General features: G+C 70.0%; 4 protein-coding genes across 5 annotated transcripts in view; 1 reads left to right on the top strand and 3 right to left on the bottom strand.

Annotated features, from left to right (window-relative positions):
* Window positions 1–2,353: 2,353 nt before the first annotated feature.
* Window positions 2,354–4,941, top strand: FSCN2 (fascin actin-bundling protein 2, retinal; the record flags this gene model as incomplete). Of its 2 annotated transcripts, XM_080356533.1 has the most annotated exons (5): window positions 2,354–3,176; window positions 4,039–4,195; window positions 4,282–4,403; window positions 4,482–4,649; window positions 4,736–4,941. In XM_080356533.1, the coding sequence occupies 5 exons, from the start codon at window positions 2,354–2,356 to the stop codon at window positions 4,939–4,941; spliced, it is 1,476 nt and encodes a 491-aa protein (XP_080212659.1). The 2 variants fall into 2 exon arrangements, with proteins under 2 accessions (XP_080212659.1, XP_080212658.1); XM_080356532.1 differs by having other exon boundaries at window positions 4,282–4,649.
* A 416-nt stretch (window positions 4,942–5,357) lies between these two features.
* Window positions 5,358–13,013, bottom strand: FAAP100 (FA core complex associated protein 100). The gene is made up of 9 exons (XM_080356521.1): window positions 12,812–13,013; window positions 11,959–12,077; window positions 10,790–11,754; window positions 9,642–9,792; window positions 8,057–8,847; window positions 7,557–7,693; window positions 6,632–6,748; window positions 6,098–6,184; window positions 5,358–6,012 (listed from the first exon to the last, which is right to left on the bottom strand). Exons 1-9 carry the CDS (start codon window positions 12,974–12,976, stop codon window positions 5,887–5,889), a joined length of 2,658 nt encoding a protein of 885 aa, XP_080212647.1. The 5' UTR covers window positions 12,977–13,013; the 3' UTR covers window positions 5,358–5,886.
* An 803-nt stretch (window positions 13,014–13,816) lies between these two features.
* On the bottom strand, window positions 13,817–14,729 carry LOC308047958 (uncharacterized protein; the record flags this gene model as incomplete). Its single annotated transcript, XM_080356779.1, has 4 exons — window positions 14,665–14,729; window positions 14,419–14,516; window positions 14,120–14,249; window positions 13,817–14,009 (listed from the first exon to the last, which is right to left on the bottom strand). The coding sequence occupies exons 2-4, from the start codon at window positions 14,510–14,512 to the stop codon at window positions 13,817–13,819; spliced, it is 417 nt and encodes a 138-aa protein (XP_080212905.1). The 5' UTR covers window positions 14,513–14,516; window positions 14,665–14,729.
* A 222-nt stretch (window positions 14,730–14,951) lies between these two features.
* The window catches only part of NPLOC4 (NPL4 homolog, ubiquitin recognition factor), a 26,031-nt gene continuing 24,726 nt past the window's right edge, over window positions 14,952–16,256 (bottom strand). Inside the window, exon 17 of the mRNA XM_080356490.1 lies at window positions 14,952–16,182. Within this exon, the coding sequence (XP_080212616.1) occupies window positions 16,025–16,182 (158 nt within the window). The 3' untranslated portion in view covers window positions 14,952–16,024. The remainder of the gene's footprint in view (window positions 16,183–16,256) is intronic.

The following is a 16,256-nucleotide window of genomic DNA, read 5'->3' as shown; positions in this document are numbered from 1 at the left end:
GGGACCCCCCGGGGCCACGGACACCTGGGGGCTCCGGGGCAGGACGCAGAGGGGGACGAACGCGGCGCTGCGGGGACGGATCCGGGGGAGGCGACGCCGGGGGGCCGGGGCGGTGCCGGGTCCCTGCCCCGGCGCTTCCTCCTGCCCAAACAAGGCAGCCCCGGCGGCCGATGAGTAAGGGCGGGCAGGGCCGGGGCCGGGGTGTCCCCGCCGTGGGGGCGGGCGCAGGCAGCGCGTCCCGGCCGTATTAGGAGCGATCGGGCCGGTGGCCGCGGGACGCCCGGCCCCGACACCGCCCCGCGGGGACCTCGGGCCGGGCGGGGGGAGCGGGAGCGGGAGCGGGAGGAGGAGGAGGAGGAGGAGGAGGAGGAGGAGGAGGAGGAAGGCGCCGCGCCCGGCCCGCCCCGCGGTGATGCGGGTGTCCGTCCCCCCGCCCGCCTGTGCGCAGCCTCCGTCGCCGTGGTGACACAGTCACCGTCCCCTCCCGTCGCCGTGGTGACGGGCGGATGGGGTGATGGGGTGGGGTCCCCAGGGACACCCCCTGCCACGACACCCCTCCCGACCCCGGCACCCGCCGTTCCCCACCTCAGCCCCACCCCGAACCCCAACTCCAAATCGCTGCCCTGACCCCCTGGGCTGCTGGGGTTCGGCTGAGCCCCCCCATACACCAGCCCCCCCCCACGGCTGAGACCGCGGGCGAGGGGGGCTCCAGTCAGCCCAGGACCCCCCAGCCCTCCCGGGAAGGGTGTTGGATGGAAACCGGGGTGGGGCCACCCAGCCCCCGCGGTGCCCGGGCAGGGGGGTGTCACGAGCCGTCGGGGCTCAGAAGCCGCCCCCCCGGGGAGATGGGCTGGGGGTGGCACGGGGAGGGGTCGGGCTGTCCCCAGCCCCGGGGCTGTAAGGACGGGCTGCGCTGTGGGGCAGGGCCGGGCAGGGACCCGCCATGGGAACCTGAGCCCCCGGGGGGGCCGGCACCTATAAATGCAGCTCCGGCAGCTCTGCCGGGCAGGTGCTGGTGAGTGCCCACCGGGAGCTGGCACTGCCGCTCTGCCAGAGCCCGGGACCCCCGGCCCCCCGCCCCTGCGGGACCCTGACCCACTTATCCTCCCCAGCCCGAAAGCCGACCCGTATCCGTTTCGGAGGGGTCAGTTACACCGCGCCGGGCAGCGCAGCTGCGGCTCGAATAACGCAGCGGCTGGGGGCCCGTGGCACCCCCGGTGCAGTAAGAGAGAGCCTGGCCATGAAAAAGTCATGAGGCAACCAATCCCCGGGACCTATTTTCGGGAACAATAACTGGGCGCCGCGCTGACACCGGAGCCGCCGCGCTGGGGAGGCGGCAGCGGGAGCCATGGCGGCCGGGCCTCGCCGCGGCTCCGCCGCACCGGCCGTGCACGGCCAGCGCGGGGCTGGGATGGGGTGTCCGGCGGCTTTGGGGTGCAGGCGGTGGTGCAGCCCCATGTCAGCATGGGCAGAGCCCGTCCTGCCTGTCCCCAGGCCCCTAAGGTGAACATGGGGGGTCCCAGCTGGGCTGGGGGGAAGGTCCCTGCAGGGCAGAAGTGGGGACTGTCCCCTGCCGCCCTGTCCCCTCCTGTCCCCTCCCAAGGCAGCACATCCACACCGCGCCATGAGCGTCAGGCGGTCTCAGCCCCGTGGCGATGGGGGGTCCCGGCCATTACCCCGGTGTGCTGGGGTGGGGGGGCGGCCGTGACCCCGATCCACAGCTGCAGGAGGGATTTGGGGCCACAGGACAGATGGAGGCCAAGGGCCCCAAAGCAGGATAAAAGGTTTAAACTAATCGAAATGCCTGCCTAATTGGTAAGGCGCTTAGGGGCTGGCCGGGAGGCGGCGCGGCTGGAGGTGACCCACTGCTGAATCAGGGGGCCGGTAACCTTAGCCCGCCGGGAACGGATACACCGCCCGCGCCCGGATCGGGTTCCCACCCAAGTTTTCCACCTGCAGCCCTGTGGAGAGCCGGGGCCGCGGTGCCCGAGGGTGCTGGTGCGGCCGCGCAGCCCGAGGAGCCGGCGCGGGGCTGCCGTGGTGCCCCCTCACCCGGCATCTCGGTGAAAGCCCCGCTGGAGGTAACAGCCGCCCCGGTACCCGCCGCAATCTGCCCGGACTCTGTAATCCTACCTGCGGCTAATTAAACAGGCCGCGGCCCCCGGTGCCCCCCCGCCGCGCGGTGCCGTGCCGAGCCGTGCCGAGCTGCCCCGCGGTGCCAGTGCGGCAGCGGCGCCGGGGCAGGACAGACGTCCCCGTGGGCGCAACAGGCCGCCCCCGCCGCGACGCCCGGGCTCGGCAGGGCCGGGGAGCCCCCGCCGGCCCCCCGGGGGCCACCCTGCGCCAGTGGAAGATGCCAACGAATGGGATCCACCAGGTCCTGAAGATCCAGTTTGGGCTGATCAACTGCGAGAGCCGGTACCTGACGGCGGAGAGCTTCGGCTACAAGGTAAACGCCTCGGCGCCCAGCCTGAAGCGCAAGCAGATCTGGACGCTGGAGCAGGATGAAGCCGACAGCTCCGTCGTCTTCCTCAAGAGCCACCTGGGCCGGTACCTGGGCGCCGACAAGGACGGGAAGGTGCGGTGCGAGGCCGAGCAGCCGGGCCGGGACGAGCGCTTCAGCATCATCACGCAGTCGGACGGGCGCTGGGCGCTGCAGTCGGCCCCGCACCGGCGCTTCTTCGGGGGCCGGGAGGATCGTCTGTCCTGCTTCGCCCCCAGCGTGACGGAGGGCGAGCTCTGGACCGTGCACTTGGCCATGCACCCCCAGGCCAACCTGCTGAGCGTCAGCCGGCGCCGCTACGCCCACCTCAGCGCCCACGAGGACGAGATCGCCACCGACAGCAACCTGCCCTGGGGGGTGGACGCCCTCATCACCCTCTGCTTCCAGGACAAGAAGTACAGCCTGCGCACGGCCGACGAGCGCTACCTGCGCTGCGACGGCACGCTGGTGCCCGAGCCCGGCGCCCGCACCGGCTACACCCTCGAGTTCAAGGCCGGCAAGTTGGCTTTCAAGGACTGCGACGGCAAATACCTGGCGCCCACGGGACCCACCGGCACCCTCAAGTCCGGCCGCAGCTCCAAGCCGGGCAAAGATGAACTCTTCGACCTGGAGGAGAGTCACCCCCAGGTGGTCTTCACGGCGGCCAACGGCAGATACGTCTCCATCCGGCAGGGTAAGGGCTGCCTGTTCCTGCTGCCTGCTCCCTGCCTGCACCCTCTTTCCCGCCTGCACCCGCTGCCCGCTCCCCACCCACATCAACAGCCCCCGCTGCTCCCCAGGGATCCCTGGGCATTGGCTCAGCCACAAGGGCCCTGTGAGAGCCCCCCAGGACCCCCCCACAGGAGGAGACCCTACAATAACAACCAGTGGGAGGCTACAGCCAGCGGGGTCGGGGTGGGGGCAGCAGTGGGGCTCCGGGGCTGTGTTTGGGGGTGTGTGCAGGGCTCTATGCAGCACCCCTGCGTCTGTGCATTTGTGTGCAGGTTTGTGCACGGATGACGCTGTGTGCACACGCGTGTGCACGGCTCCGTGCAGCCCCAACGTGTGCGCAGGTGTGTCAGTGCGCGCGGCTCCTTGGGGCTCCGCGAAGGGCTCCCTGTGGTGCTGCGTGTGCCGGGCTCCGTGCAGGCTGGGGGTACACGCGTGTGTTTGCACACGCAGCTCTGCCCGTGCCCCAGCCCAGGGCAGGCAGGTGGGCCCGGCAGACGGCACCGCGGCCTCCAGCACCGGGGGAGCCCCTGTGGCCGGGGCACGGTGGCTGTGCCATGCCCCCGGCTGCCCTGCCAGCCCCGCGGGCACCAGGAGCGCGCCTGCCCCAGTGCCAAGCGGCTTAGGGCCGGGTGACGGTGGTGGGCAGGCTATAAATAGGGGTTTTGTGCCGCAGCGCTAACCAGATGGACGCGGCAGCAATCAGATTAATCAACCCAATTAGCACGATTGTTCACAGAGGGATTTGCCGCTGGCGGGGAGGGGCCGGGCGGGCGCAGCCGCGGCTCGTGGGCACACGTGGCAGTGCCGGCCGCTCCCTTCTACAGGCGTCAACGTCTCGGCGAACCAGGACGAGGAGCTGAACCACGAGACCTTCCAGCTCCAGATCGACCGCGACACCAACAAGTGCAGCCTCCACACCAACACCGGCAGCTTTTGGACCCTCGTGGCCCATGGGGGCATCCAGGCTGTGGCCACCGAAGCGTGAGTGTGGCTGTACCGTCGCAGGGGCTCTGGGGGGTGTGCGGGGGGACAGGTCACCCCGGCTGATGCTCTCCCTCTGTTGGCAGCGCCGCCAACACCATGTTTGACATCGAGTGGCGCGGGCGGCGGGTGGCCCTGCGCGCCAGCAACGGCCGCTACGTCTGCACCAAGAGGAACGGGCAGCTGGCGGCCGTCAGCGACGCCGTGGGTAAGTGCTGTGCTGGGTGGGGGGGTCGCAGCATCGGTGCCCCCACCCCAGGGTGCTCAGGGCCGGGCTCCCACGCAGGAGAGGACGAGGAGTTCACTCTGAAGCTGATCAACCGCCCCATGCTGGTGCTGCGCGGCGAGCACGGCTTCGTCTGCTACCACCGCGGCTCCAACCTGCTCGACTCCAACCGCTCCGTCTACGACGTCTTTCACATCAGCTTCAGCGATGGCGCCTACCAGATCCGAGGTGGGCCATGGGGTGGGGGCTCCCGGGATGGGGGGGCACTGAGGGTCCGGCTGGACCCCACTGATGGCCCCGGGGACTCTCCGCAGGCCAGGGGGGCAAGTTCTGGTACGTGGCGAGCAGCGGGTCGGTGTGCAGCGACGGGGAGCTCTCCGAGGATTTCTTCTTCGAGTTCCGGGAGCGGGGACGCGTTGCCATCAAAGCGAAGAACGGCCGGTACCTGCGCGGGGACCCGGCCGGCACCCTGCGCGCTGACAGCGAGTCGGTGCTGCGCGCCACGCTCTGGGAGTACTGACCCCCCGCACCGGCCCCGCGCCCGTGCTGGCACCCGCTCGTCCCCGCAGGGGATGGCGGTGGGGCCGGCGGTGGCACCATCCATGGCAGCTGTGTCCCCGACCCCCCGACTCACGGCATTAAAGTCGCTCTGGATCACAGCGGAGCAGCGCCGTGTTCTCTGTCCCCTCCCCGTGAAGCCCCCCCGGCCCCCTCCCTGTAACCCGGACAGCAGGTGCTGCCTCGCAGAGCACCCACACCTGGCAAAGGGCTGGTCCTGCCCGGCCGTCCCAGCGCTGCCACCACATTGGGACAGGGACCCCTCGGTGCCGCAGGCACAGCTGCCGGGGTGGGGATGCCCACCCAGGGCCCCCCTGCCAGCCCGGGGGGCAGGACGGGGTGCAGCCCCCAGGAGATGGAAAGGACACGAGACAGGGACTGGCTGAACATGATTGTTTTCATGGCAGACAACAGATTTACAGACACTGGAGCGGTGCGGGGCCAAACCACACTGCACCGCCACGGAAATACGAGATCAGTTATAGAAACGACGGGGGAGCGGAAACCCCCTCCCCTGCCCAGCAGAAAACGGGGCTCCCCCGGGCACAGCACCCTGTTTGTCCTGATCCTGAGCGGCGGCACGGGGGGGGCACAGCCCGCCGCCGGGAGAGCACTAAACTACCACGGCAAGAACAATCCACAAGACAGCGCGGGCGCGGGGGCCGCCCGCCGGGCCGGGGGCCGCAGAGCCGGGCCGGGCCAGCCCAGGGGTCCCCGCTCTGCCGCCGCAGCCCCGCGACCCTCCGCTGCTGCCGACAACACGACCACGAAACACGCACACCCTCCCACCCGCAGCACCGCCACGGCCGCCCCGCCGCTCCTCCAGCCGGGGGGCTCTCCCGGTGCTGGCCACAGGACCCACCCCGGCCGGCGGGGCTGGGACCTCCGGGACACGCTGGCCACCCTCTCAGAGCAGAACCAGGCTGGGGTTGCGCAGCTGCTGGTAGACGTGCAGCAGCTTCTCCGCCGTGGCGGCCCCGTCCTCGCCGAGGGACGGCTGGTCCCGCAGGGTCTGCGCCTCCTTCAGCAGCATCTGTGGGGGCACACGGGGGTGAGGGGCACACGTTGGGGTCCTGACGGCGTGTGCCCCATAGGGAGGGCCCTGCTGCTCGGCTCACCTCGTGGTTGGCCTGGATCTGGCGCAGGTACTGCATGCGGAGGTCAGGGGGCCCCGAGCCCTGTGCCGCCTGCTCCAGCACCAGCGCCTGCAGGGAGCAGAGGGTTCTGCCGGGGGGGCAGCGGCAGCGCCAGCCCCAGGGAGCCGCAGCCCCGCTCCCGCGGGAGGCAGGGCTCACCTGGCACCGCGCTGCCTGGCTCGCCTGGCACCGCGCTCGCTGGTGCCGAATCATCTCCGGGAAGGCTGCCAGCCCCCACGTGCCACAGGGGCCCCGCTCCCTTCAGCTGCCAAACTAACCGGGGCCTGTTCCCAGCGCAGGCGGCTGGCCCAACACTGGGAGCCAAGGCTGGGCACCGGGAAGGGAGCAGGGTCCACGATGGTCCCCCTCCTCAGCCCAGGCCATGCTGGGCTGACCTGCCCCATGGCAGCGCCGCACAAACCCTGCTGGGGTGCCTGGCGGTGTCCCCAGGCCTTGGCTCGCTCAGGGTCCCCCATCCCCAGGGCCAGCGGCACAGCCCCGCGGAACCGCGCGCACCTGGATGCGGCGGATGACGGCGTGGTGCATCCTGCACATGTCGGCCAGGGACGGGCTCTCCATCAGGATCTCCACGGCCTGGATGGGACCTGCTGGGCTCAGGTCGTTCATAGCCACCTGGGACAGGGAGCACAATGTCACCACAACCATTGTGGGCAGGGGAGGGGGCACAGGCAGCCCCAGGACCCCTCCCCATGGGCACGGGGCTCCTCAAGAGCTCCTGTTCCTACTCCCTGCACCCCCAACCCCTTCCCTCTCCAGCCCGGTACGGCAAACGCAGCGGAGCCGCTGCCAGCCCAGCTGGGCACATCAGAGCCCCTGCCCAGCCCAGCCGGGGTCATTTGCCTGGTCCTGGTGGCCTTTGGGCTGTGGTGAGTCCCTGGCGGTACCAGGAGAGCAGCTGCGGTGTCACCGCGGCTGTTGGGGCAGAGCAGTGGCTGTTCCCGGTGCCATCCCGGAGGATTTAACCCGGCAGGCTCTGCCCACGGACAGTTATCACTGCCACTAATCACACTGGTGACATTAGCGCTCTAGAGCCCGAACCAGCCACAGCGCGGTGCCCGCTCACAGGCAGCCAGGCCCCTCGGCGCAGCAGCAGAGCTGGCCAGCAAGTCGGTGTTTTCCTTTTGTGCTCAGAGGGGGATTTTTGCGTTAACGTGGGACAAGCCGCAGCAGATCAGATTTAGACCCCAATCCAGCCACGTCCTCCCCTCGCCCGGCAGAGCCAAACGCAGCCGGCCAAGCCAGCGGGGAAAAACCCATTTCTTGGTGAGCCCAAGACCAGGTCGGGGCACAGTGAGTACGTGAGGTTATCGCATCCCAGCAGGCACCCAGCGCCCAGGCGTGAGCGAGCGGCCGCGGGAGGGAGCTGGCACCGCGGGATGCGGTGTGGGGAGTTTCTCCGCAGGGTGAACCCCCTCCTTGCCTCTCGGACGAGCAGCTGCACCTCCGCTCCGTCCGGCGCCGCACCGCGCACCGACGCCACCTCCCCGCTGCTCAGCGCCTCGGCCCCGGCGTTCTCGGCCAGCAGCCAGCGCAGCGTGGCACAGCTCAGCGGGACGTCTAGGGACAAAAGGAGAGAAAACGGAGCTGGTTACGCCGACAAACGCCATCCCTGCGCAAGGCAGAGCGATGCAGATGGAGGGGTGCAGGGCTGGTGCAGCCCCACGAGCCCAGGCGTCACGCTGGGGACGTTCCCCTCCCTGCTGAGACACGTTGAGTTCCGTCACGCAACCGCCGCCACATCCACATGCCGGTCCACGGGCAGACACGGGCGTGGGGTCACGCAGCCCTCCTCACCCAAGGAAGGGGCTGCACACGCGGGCTGTGACAGCGCCATCCCGGCCCCTCCCAGGATGGCCACAAGCTGGGACATGTGCATGTCCCCAAGCAGATGCCCCGGGATGCTCCTCCCCGGGGACTCACCTGAGCTGGAGGTTTTGAGGGCGTTTTTCAGCAGCTCCGAGGACACCCTGATGGACGCTGCCGAGGGGGGCAGCTTTCCCTCTCCTGGGGCGGGGGGCAGCTCCACGGTTTTCACCCCCTCGGGCTCAGTCTGTTCCCGGGACACCTCCAGGAAGGTCTCCACAGGGTCTGGGGGAGCAGGGGGCGCAGCGGCTGGTGGGGACACATCCAGCCCAGGGGGACTGCTCTCGAAACGGAGGCACTGGAGCATGTCAATGGTGCATTCGCTGAGCGGGAGGCAGATCCCCTCTCTGTCCGGGGAGAGGATGGGCGAGTCGTCCGGCAGGAGATCGTCCAGCGCCTCGGGGGAGTCGGAGCCACTGCCCAAAATATCCCGTAAACTATAGTAGAGGGCACAGGAGATGGTCAGGGGCAGGTCCAGCTTGGTGGCGGCAGCGGAGCCGAGGGGCAGCGTCAGCTCCCGCTTGTTCCCGGGGAGGAGCTGGTCGATGGGGAAGGTGAAGGTGGTGGCCGAATCCACAGAGTCCTCCTCTAAGGCACAGGGGCTGGCCAGGAGCTGCACGCAGAGGGTCCAGCCCTGCTCCAGGCTGTACTCGCTGCAGTTCTCCAGCAGGCAGGAGATGGTGACGCTGTCGTGGAGCAGAAGGCAGCTCCAGTTGGCGGTGACGGTGCAGGCGATGGGCTTCTGCCCTTCCTGGCTGGACAGCAGAGCCGCGCTCACGTTCATCACCTGGTTCAGGCTGGCCAGCGCCCGGTTCTTCTGGTCCACCGCCTTCTTCAGGAAGGAAACTCTGCAAGGACAAGGTGTTGGTGCTGAAACCACGGGAGTGACAGTGACCGGGATGATGGGTCAGCGACGGGAGCCAGTGCCAAAGGCACAGCGGGTGCTGCGCTGCTGCGGCAGCCGAGCCGAGTGGCACGTGGCACGAGCTCGAACCACCCCGGGAACGCCCGGCTCTGCCTCCGGGCAGGCAGCACCCACGCTGCCCACGAACCCCACGGGCTGAGCTGACCCTGAGGAGCAGCTCCAGCCCGCCAGATCCTGGGAATGCCCCCGAAAGGGACAGGGGGCTCGTCTGTGTCCCCTCCCCGCACACAGATGGCCGCGTGTGCCTGCCCTGCCCTGCCCACTGACTTGGCAAGCGTGGCAACGCCTGGTACCCACCTCCCCAGCCCCAGCTGCCGGCACCAGCCCGCCCGCGGCCAGCAGGGCTGCCCTGGAACACCACAGGGTGTTTCAAAAAGATAGACCCAATTTGAAATCACTTGTATCTCCGCAACCATGAACCACCCACGAATGAAGCTCATGCAATCCATAAGGCAGGTGGAGGGAACTTATAAGGTTACTAAAACCTGATAACTCATTAAACCATTTGTAAGTTTTTAGGTAACATGTTGGGTCCATCTTTTTGAAACACCCTGTAATTTTACCCTGTTGAGGTCAGGGGGTCCCAGCCAGGCCCCTGCGCGCCACGAGGAGCCGTCACTACCGGAGCCCCCCGGCTGATGCACCAGCACCCAGCGCGGTTCAGCGGAGCCCGCAGCGCGCAGGGGGAGAGGAGGAGCACGCGGCGCTGGGCTTTACCTCTCGGAGGTGTTGCCGATCCCGGAGAGCAGCTGCTTAATCCTGCGACCGACCTCAGCAGGGGTCAGCCCCACGTCGGGGTCCTCGGGGCTGCACAAGCCGCAGCTCATGAGCCGGCCCTTGGCCGACAGGGCCAGCAGCTCCGATTCACCTGCAGGCAGAGACGCGGCAGGTCAGGCAGGGACGGGCAGCGCGGGGGGCTGGAAAGGCAGCCGGGGCCTCCCCGACGGCTTGGGAGCGGATGCAGGGGGACAGGGGGCACAAGATGGCACTGTCTGCCCCAGGACATCGGTGTCACCTCAGTGTGTGGGGGGTGAACGATGGAGACAGGACAGGGACACGACAGGACGCCCACCTCACACGCAGCTCCCCGGGCAGGGAAATGTCCCCCCGACACGTTCTGCCCCGTGGCTCCTGCCGGCCCCCCATCCCGGCCATGCTCCCTGGGCTGCCGTCTCCAAGCCAAGGCCGCCAGCAGCTGGGGGAGGCTCGGGGGAGCCGCGGCGCCCCGGGAGCCAGCGCTGCCATGCAGGGTCCCGCAGCGGGACACATGCAGCTCCGCGGGCAGGGCTGCCTGCTGTTCCCTCACTGCGTGCCCTGGGGCCTCCCCTCGCTCCCTGCCTGTGCTGCCCCCTCTGTTCCACGCCAGGGGCTCAGGGATGCGGTATCTCCCCCCATCCAGGCCGCGTGCTCCCTCCACTCCCGAGGGTCCTGCGCCTCGCAGGCTGCCCTGGCTGATGCGGGGAGGTGGCACAAGAGCGCAGGGCGCGCAGGCTCGAGCAGGAGCCCCCGGACCAGACAGCGACACGGTTGAACCTCATCCCAGCTCGCTCGGGGCTCCCTGCGAACTGCCCCCCAGGCAGGGCTGGCACAAGTGTCCCCCGAGCCTGCGCGGAGCGGCCGGTGACGCCGAGCAGGGGAACGGTGAGCGGGAGGGCAGAGCCGGAGCTGCGAGCGCGCCTGCAGTCAGCCCAAGTCGGCATGCGGGACAGAAACGACTTACAAAACCGAGGGGAGCCAACAAGAAGGGACGAGGACGGAGCCCAGTCTGGACCGTACGGAGGGGTGGAGACGGAGGGGCCAGAACGCGCAGCCGTCCTGCCCCGCTCCGCCCCACGGCCCCGCGCACACCCCGCTGCCAGCAGTACCTTCTGACGCCCGAGACGACAAGGAAAGAGCCACAACGCTACAGATACTTAAACTGGCCGGAGACAGGACGGGGGGCAGGACACCGGTGCAGCTCTCCGCATCCTCGGGGTCGGAGGAATCACCGCCCCGGTCCAGGTCGACGGCGGAGATGTCCGAGTGCGTGCTGTAGTACATGCGGCTGCCGCTGCCACAGGCGGCGCAGAGAACGGGCCCGCGCAGGTAGTACTCCCTGAGCTCCGGCACCGTCGCCTCGTCCCGCTGATCCGCCTTGACAGCCACCATCTTCCCATAGTGGCCCACGGCCACCACGCAGTCACAGCCAGCCTCTCCAAAGAGCTGCTCATCCTCGGCGTCCTCCGCCGCCCTCTGCTCCGTCCTCAAGGCACCAATGAAGACGATGGGCTCTTCCAAATGGTGGAGGATCTTCACGGGGGAGTCTTGGTTCGAAATGTCATGGCAGCCGTCAACAGCCGGGGAAGAGCTGAGTGCCTTGAGCGGCACGGAGCAGAGCTGTCCGTCCGGGAAGCCGCAGAGGATCATCGGGGACTCCAGCATGGCCGCGTCGATTCCGAAGAGCAGGCTGAAGAGGGGCTCCTCCAGCACGAAGCCCCCCGAGCACCACGGCCCCTCCCCAGAGCCCGCGGTGCCCGGGGAGGACGCGCAGCACAGGACGGGCAGGAAGCTGGAGGGGGGAGCATCCCCCTGGTCCCCGGGCACGGGGCCGGGGCAGAAACCGACCTCGCTGACCTGCCGGTACGGGGAACCCTCCTGCTCGGGGCGCGGGAGCTCGTGCAGCTTCATCCACCACTTGCCGTCAGCCTGGGACAGGGTGATGACGAAGTTGTTGAGGAGCGTGAACATGCAGAGGCTGGAGTCGGGGAAGACGCAGGCGTCTGCCTCCACGGGCAAGACGCCGGACGGGCAGTTGGTTTCTTGGCCATCGCCATCTGTCTGCTCCGTTAACCTGCAAGCGAACAGGGACGAGCGCTCAGCCAAGTCGTGGGGTGAAGCCAGCATGGCCCTTGGCCGCCTTCGGAAATGAGCTCCCCGCAGCATCTGCTGCAAGAGCGGTGACCAGAGAGAGCCAGAGCTTCAAACCGCGCCCCCGGGACTGCGGGGCTAACGGCGCGGGGCTGGCTCACGTCCCTAGGGGTGACAGCCACCTCACCTGCTCTGCTGCTCCAGAGAGACGCAGTAAATGCCGCTGTGGGCGCAGAGGATGTAAAGCTGCCGGGGCTGGGGCAGCAGCTCCACGTGCCACACCTGCTCAGGGCACTGGTACACGGCCTGGGGGGGAAGCAGAAAGAAATGTCACCTTCCGATGGCACTGGGGGTAGGGACAGGGCTGCTGAGCCCCAGGCCAGGTAAAGGAAGAACCCGGTCGCTGGGCAACGCTCCCGCTCGGGCAACTCCAGCGCAGCTGCAAAGTAAACCAGTTATTTTCCTGTAAACACGGATTACAAGCAGTTTCCATCAATACACCCGTCCCCGGGCTCGCGGACCCGGCTGGGCTATCCCGCGCGGAGTCGGAGCGGCGCTGGGGGGAGGACGTGGCTCCCGCTCCCGGGGGGAGGCAAAGAGCCAGCAGAGCCGCTGCGTGATCTGCTTTCCCGAGGAGAACAGTGTGGGAGGCAAATGCTGATGTTACAGCGACGGCTTTCTTAGAAATGATAATAGGAGCAAATTAAAAAAAGCAGCTGGGTAGAACTCCACGCGACGGCCGCTGTTAGTCACACCAAGACAACAGCAAAACCCTTTGTCAGGGAGAAATGGAAGAACCTTGAACATTTGTCTCACAGGTTTAGGAGAGAGGCCAGATGGCAGCAGCTCGGAGGGGCCCCCGGGCCGGGTCAGGGGGTCTGGTGCTGCTCGGGGCGCTCCTTCGGGGACAGGGGACCCCACAAAGACTCCGGCCCCACACTGGGCGACCAGTGACACGGTCGGTGTCCCGCCGCCTTCGCCCCGTCCTGGGACAGCGGCTCCACGGGACGGCGGCCCCGGAGCCCCTGCGGGCCGCTCACCTTCAGCACCTTCCCCTCCTGGTCGTAGACGTAGACGAACTCGCTGCCGTTGGAGAGGTAGATCTGGTTCTCGTGGCACAGCACGCGGGGCTTGCCCGCCACCAGCCCCCCCACCGGGCAGCAGAAGCCGGCCAGGTAATCCACCCGCGGCCCCAGCTGCGCCATGGTGCGGGACGGGCCGGGCTGGGCCGGGGGGCAGCGCTGGGGGGCCGCCCCGCTCCAGAAGGCGCTGGGTAAGAAGGGTCGGGGTCCCCCCGTGAGCGCCTCGGTACGGGCTGAGCCCGGTCCCCAGCGCCACCGGCGGCCCCGGGGGGCGGTGACCCTGCCCACAGCCCCGGGGGGCGGTGACCCTGCCCACAGCCCACAGCCCCACAGCCCACAGCCCCACAGCCCCGGGGGGCGGTGACCCTGCCCACAGCCCCGGGGGGCGGTGACCGTGACCCTGCCCACAGCCCACAGCCCCCGGACCCGCCCGGGCCCCGCAGCCCCCGCGGCGCAGGCCCGGCCCCCCAGCACCACCTCCGGTCCCCCAGTTCCCCACCCCAGCCCCCCTGGACTCAGCCCCCCGGTCCCCCCCGTACCCCGGTGCCCCCCGTACCCCGAGCCCCCTCCCCATCCCGCCCCCCTCCCATCGCCCCCCGGTGGGGCCGCCAGTACCGGGCGGGGGGCGCGGGCGGCTCCGCTTTACGGCTGCGCGGCGGCCGCCGCAATGGGCGGAGGAGTTTGCGACAGGCCGTAAAGCCGCGATGGGCGGCCCTGTTACCGGGCGGGGGGCGGCGCCCCCGGGGCCGGTACCGGGTGGGGGGGGGACAGAGAGGAGCGAGGCGACACTGGCAGCAGCGGGTTTATTGCTGGTGAGGGCGGCCGGGTCGGGCCCCCCCGGCGTGCAAAGATCCGCCCCACACGACGGGCCGGCCCCACGGCCGCCCCCCGGAGTCCGGGCTGCGGGCACGGACCGAGCGGAGCCGCGTCGCGCCCCCCCGGGCCGGGCCGGGCCCCGCGCCGCTAGAGCGGGCTGCGGGGGGGCGGCGGGGGCGGCGCCCGGCGGCGCGGGGCGGGCGCGGGGCCGCGGGCCCGGCCCAGCCGCTCCACGGACGCCTCGACCTCGGCGAAGCGGCCGGAGAGCCGGCCCAGCTGCTCCTTCAGCGCGCTGAGCTCCCGGTGCAGCCCGTCCAGCGCCCCCGACAGCGCCCGGATCCTGCGGGAGCGCGGTGAGGGCGGCGCCCCGGGAGCCCCGGGAGCCCGGAGCCCCGAAAGCCCGGAGCCCCGAGAGCCAGGAGCCCCGGGAGCCCGGTCCCCGGCCCGCACCTGCCGTAGTCGGGCAGCACCGTCTGCGGGTGGAACTGCAGCAGGTTCCGCAGCTGGGACGTGATGGCGAACTTCCAGTTGTCCAGCACCAGCGTCAGGTTGGCGCAGCCCTTGGGTGCCCCCCGCTCGGCTGCGGCACCGAGGGGACGCGCTGGGGGGACGGGACCCCCAAACGGGCGGGACCCGCGGCGCCCCCCACCCCCGCCTTGGGCAGGGCAGCCCCAGCCCTGCCCGTACCCCCGCGCACACAGCCCCCGCCCGGCGGGCAGGGGTCCCGGTGCGGGGGGTGTCACCGTTACCGGCTGCTCCGTCGTCCCACGCCGCCGGCCGCCGCCTCAGCTTGGTGGCACAGCCCAGAGCTGCCAGGAGCAGGAGGGGGAGAAGCCGTGACATGGCGCTGCCAGGGGACAGCGCGGTGAGAGCGGCCCCCCTGCGGGGAGCTGAGGCACCGTGTCCCCAACGGCCCCGGCACGGGGACCCCAAGAGGCGTCGTGTTCCAGAGGGCACATGGCACTTGGCGCCATCCACACCTTCCTGCCACCCACCCAAGCGCGGTCCCGCCGGTGCGGACACGGCCGCCGCTCGCCGGCTCCGCAGCTCAGCTCCCCCGGCTCTGGCTCCGCGCGGCTCCTGCCGTCCCTTTTGAAGGCGCTGGGCTGGCGCGGGGCCCGGCTGCACATGGCTGAGCGCTGATTGCAAACAGACCGTCTGCGGGAGCCGCGGTCAGGGGATGGGGTGCTGAGTGCCCGGGGTTCAACACCCCCCCGGTCTCCCCAGCCCAGCGCAGCCCCCGGCACAGCACACGTGGCACCGGCTTCTTCTTTCAGGTGCTTTTATTAAATGCTACTCACAGCCCCTGCGCCCGGGTCAGCCCAGTCCAGCACCGCAGCCCCACACACCAGCAAACCGCGGGGAAAAGCAAACCACAGCCCCTGGGGCCGCACAGCCGCTCCGGTAACGCCGCGGGGACGGGGCCTTCGGCAGAGCTCGGGCAGGCGCTCACCAGCAGCAGCAGCGGGTCGGGGTGGCCGTTTGGAACAGGGTGTCCCTGCCTCACAGGTGCAGGACGGACCCTCCCTGCCATGAGCAGGGTATGGGGCAGGAACTGGTGCCCCGGGGGGTTAATTAAGGCCTGAACCCACAGCGGTGGGGATGGGGGGCTCTGTGCCAGTGCCCGGGGAGAGGGCTGAGCCCTCGGGGCACCAGAGTCACCTCCCTGTCCCCTCCCCAGCCCCAACAGCCCCTGGACTCGGGGTGCCCAGCGCAGGAGAGGGAGCGAGCAGGGCGCGGGGCCGTGGTGCCGCGGGAGCGGTGTCGAGCCAGAGCTGGCACCTGCCCGCCCCTTGCCCGCTGCCGGGGGGGCCTGTCCTGCTCTGGGAGTGGCGCCAGTGCCTGGGGCTCAGCCTGGCAGAGCCATGTCTGGCCTGGTGCTGGTGCCAGGCGTCTGCTCGCTCTGCCGGGGCTGTTTACCACAGAGGCTGCCGGCACCCGGGCACCCAGAGCTGGCAGCAGCAACCCCGGCGGGTGGGGAACGGGGAGCAAAGCTGCGGCCAAGATGCCAAGCCCAGGAGGCTGCTGGGGGCAGGGAGGGAGGGGCCCGGCTGCCCACAGCCCCCCCGCGTCCCCAGAACAGCCCGTGGCAGCAGCTGGGGGTGGCAGGGGGACAGCCCAGCCCTGCCTGGCAAAGGCTAAGGTTAAGCGTTGGTTTCCCAAGCAGCACGATAAAGCCGGGCTCCCAGCTCCTGCAAGGGGTAACCGAGGGGGGCCGGAGTCACCCCCTGCCCGGCTCCGCACCCTGGGGGGACCCAAGTGGGGGAAGCAGAAGGGAGGACAGGGAAGGGACAAGCACCACTGCTGCTGCTCGAGGCTTCGCTGTGTATTGGCGCTGGCGCGGTGCCGGCGCGGCTAGGTCCGGGGCAGGCTGCACATCTCGCAGTGGTCCGTGCCCGGCTGGTTCATGAAGGTGCAGTGCTGGCAGGCCCAGACGGCCGCCGAGGCGGCGTGTGCCGAGCCGCCCACGGCACCGTACTCCTGCAGTCCTGAGATCTGCACACCCACCGTGCCTGCGGGAGAGACAGCGAGCCCGTCAGAGCAGGGGGAGCACAGGGACGGGGCAAGTCCTGCCTGTCACAGGACC

This window comes from Nesoenas mayeri (assembly GCF_963082525.1).
Source record: "Nesoenas mayeri genome assembly, chromosome: 19".
Taxonomy (NCBI): Eukaryota; Metazoa; Chordata; class Aves; order Columbiformes; family Columbidae; genus Nesoenas; species Nesoenas mayeri.
The sequence above is the reverse complement of the archived record's forward strand: the minus strand, read 5'-3'. Positions and strand labels throughout refer to the sequence as shown.

Bases quoted from the DNA above. Each gene is read 5' to 3' on its own strand.
- FAAP100 (XM_080356521.1), bottom strand. From the start codon at position 12,976: ATGGCGCAGCTGGGGCCGCGGGTGGATTACCTGGCCGGCTTCTGCTGC. The intron at 9,793-10,789 runs GTACTGCTGGCA...CTCTGCCTGCAG, and splicing joins GTCGTCTCGGGCGTCAGAAG to GTGAATCGGAGCTGCTGGCC. The intron at 6,185-6,631 runs GTGCGCGCGGTT...TGCTCCCTGCAG, and splicing joins CCGTCATCCGCCGCATCCAG to GCGCTGGTGCTGGAGCAGGC.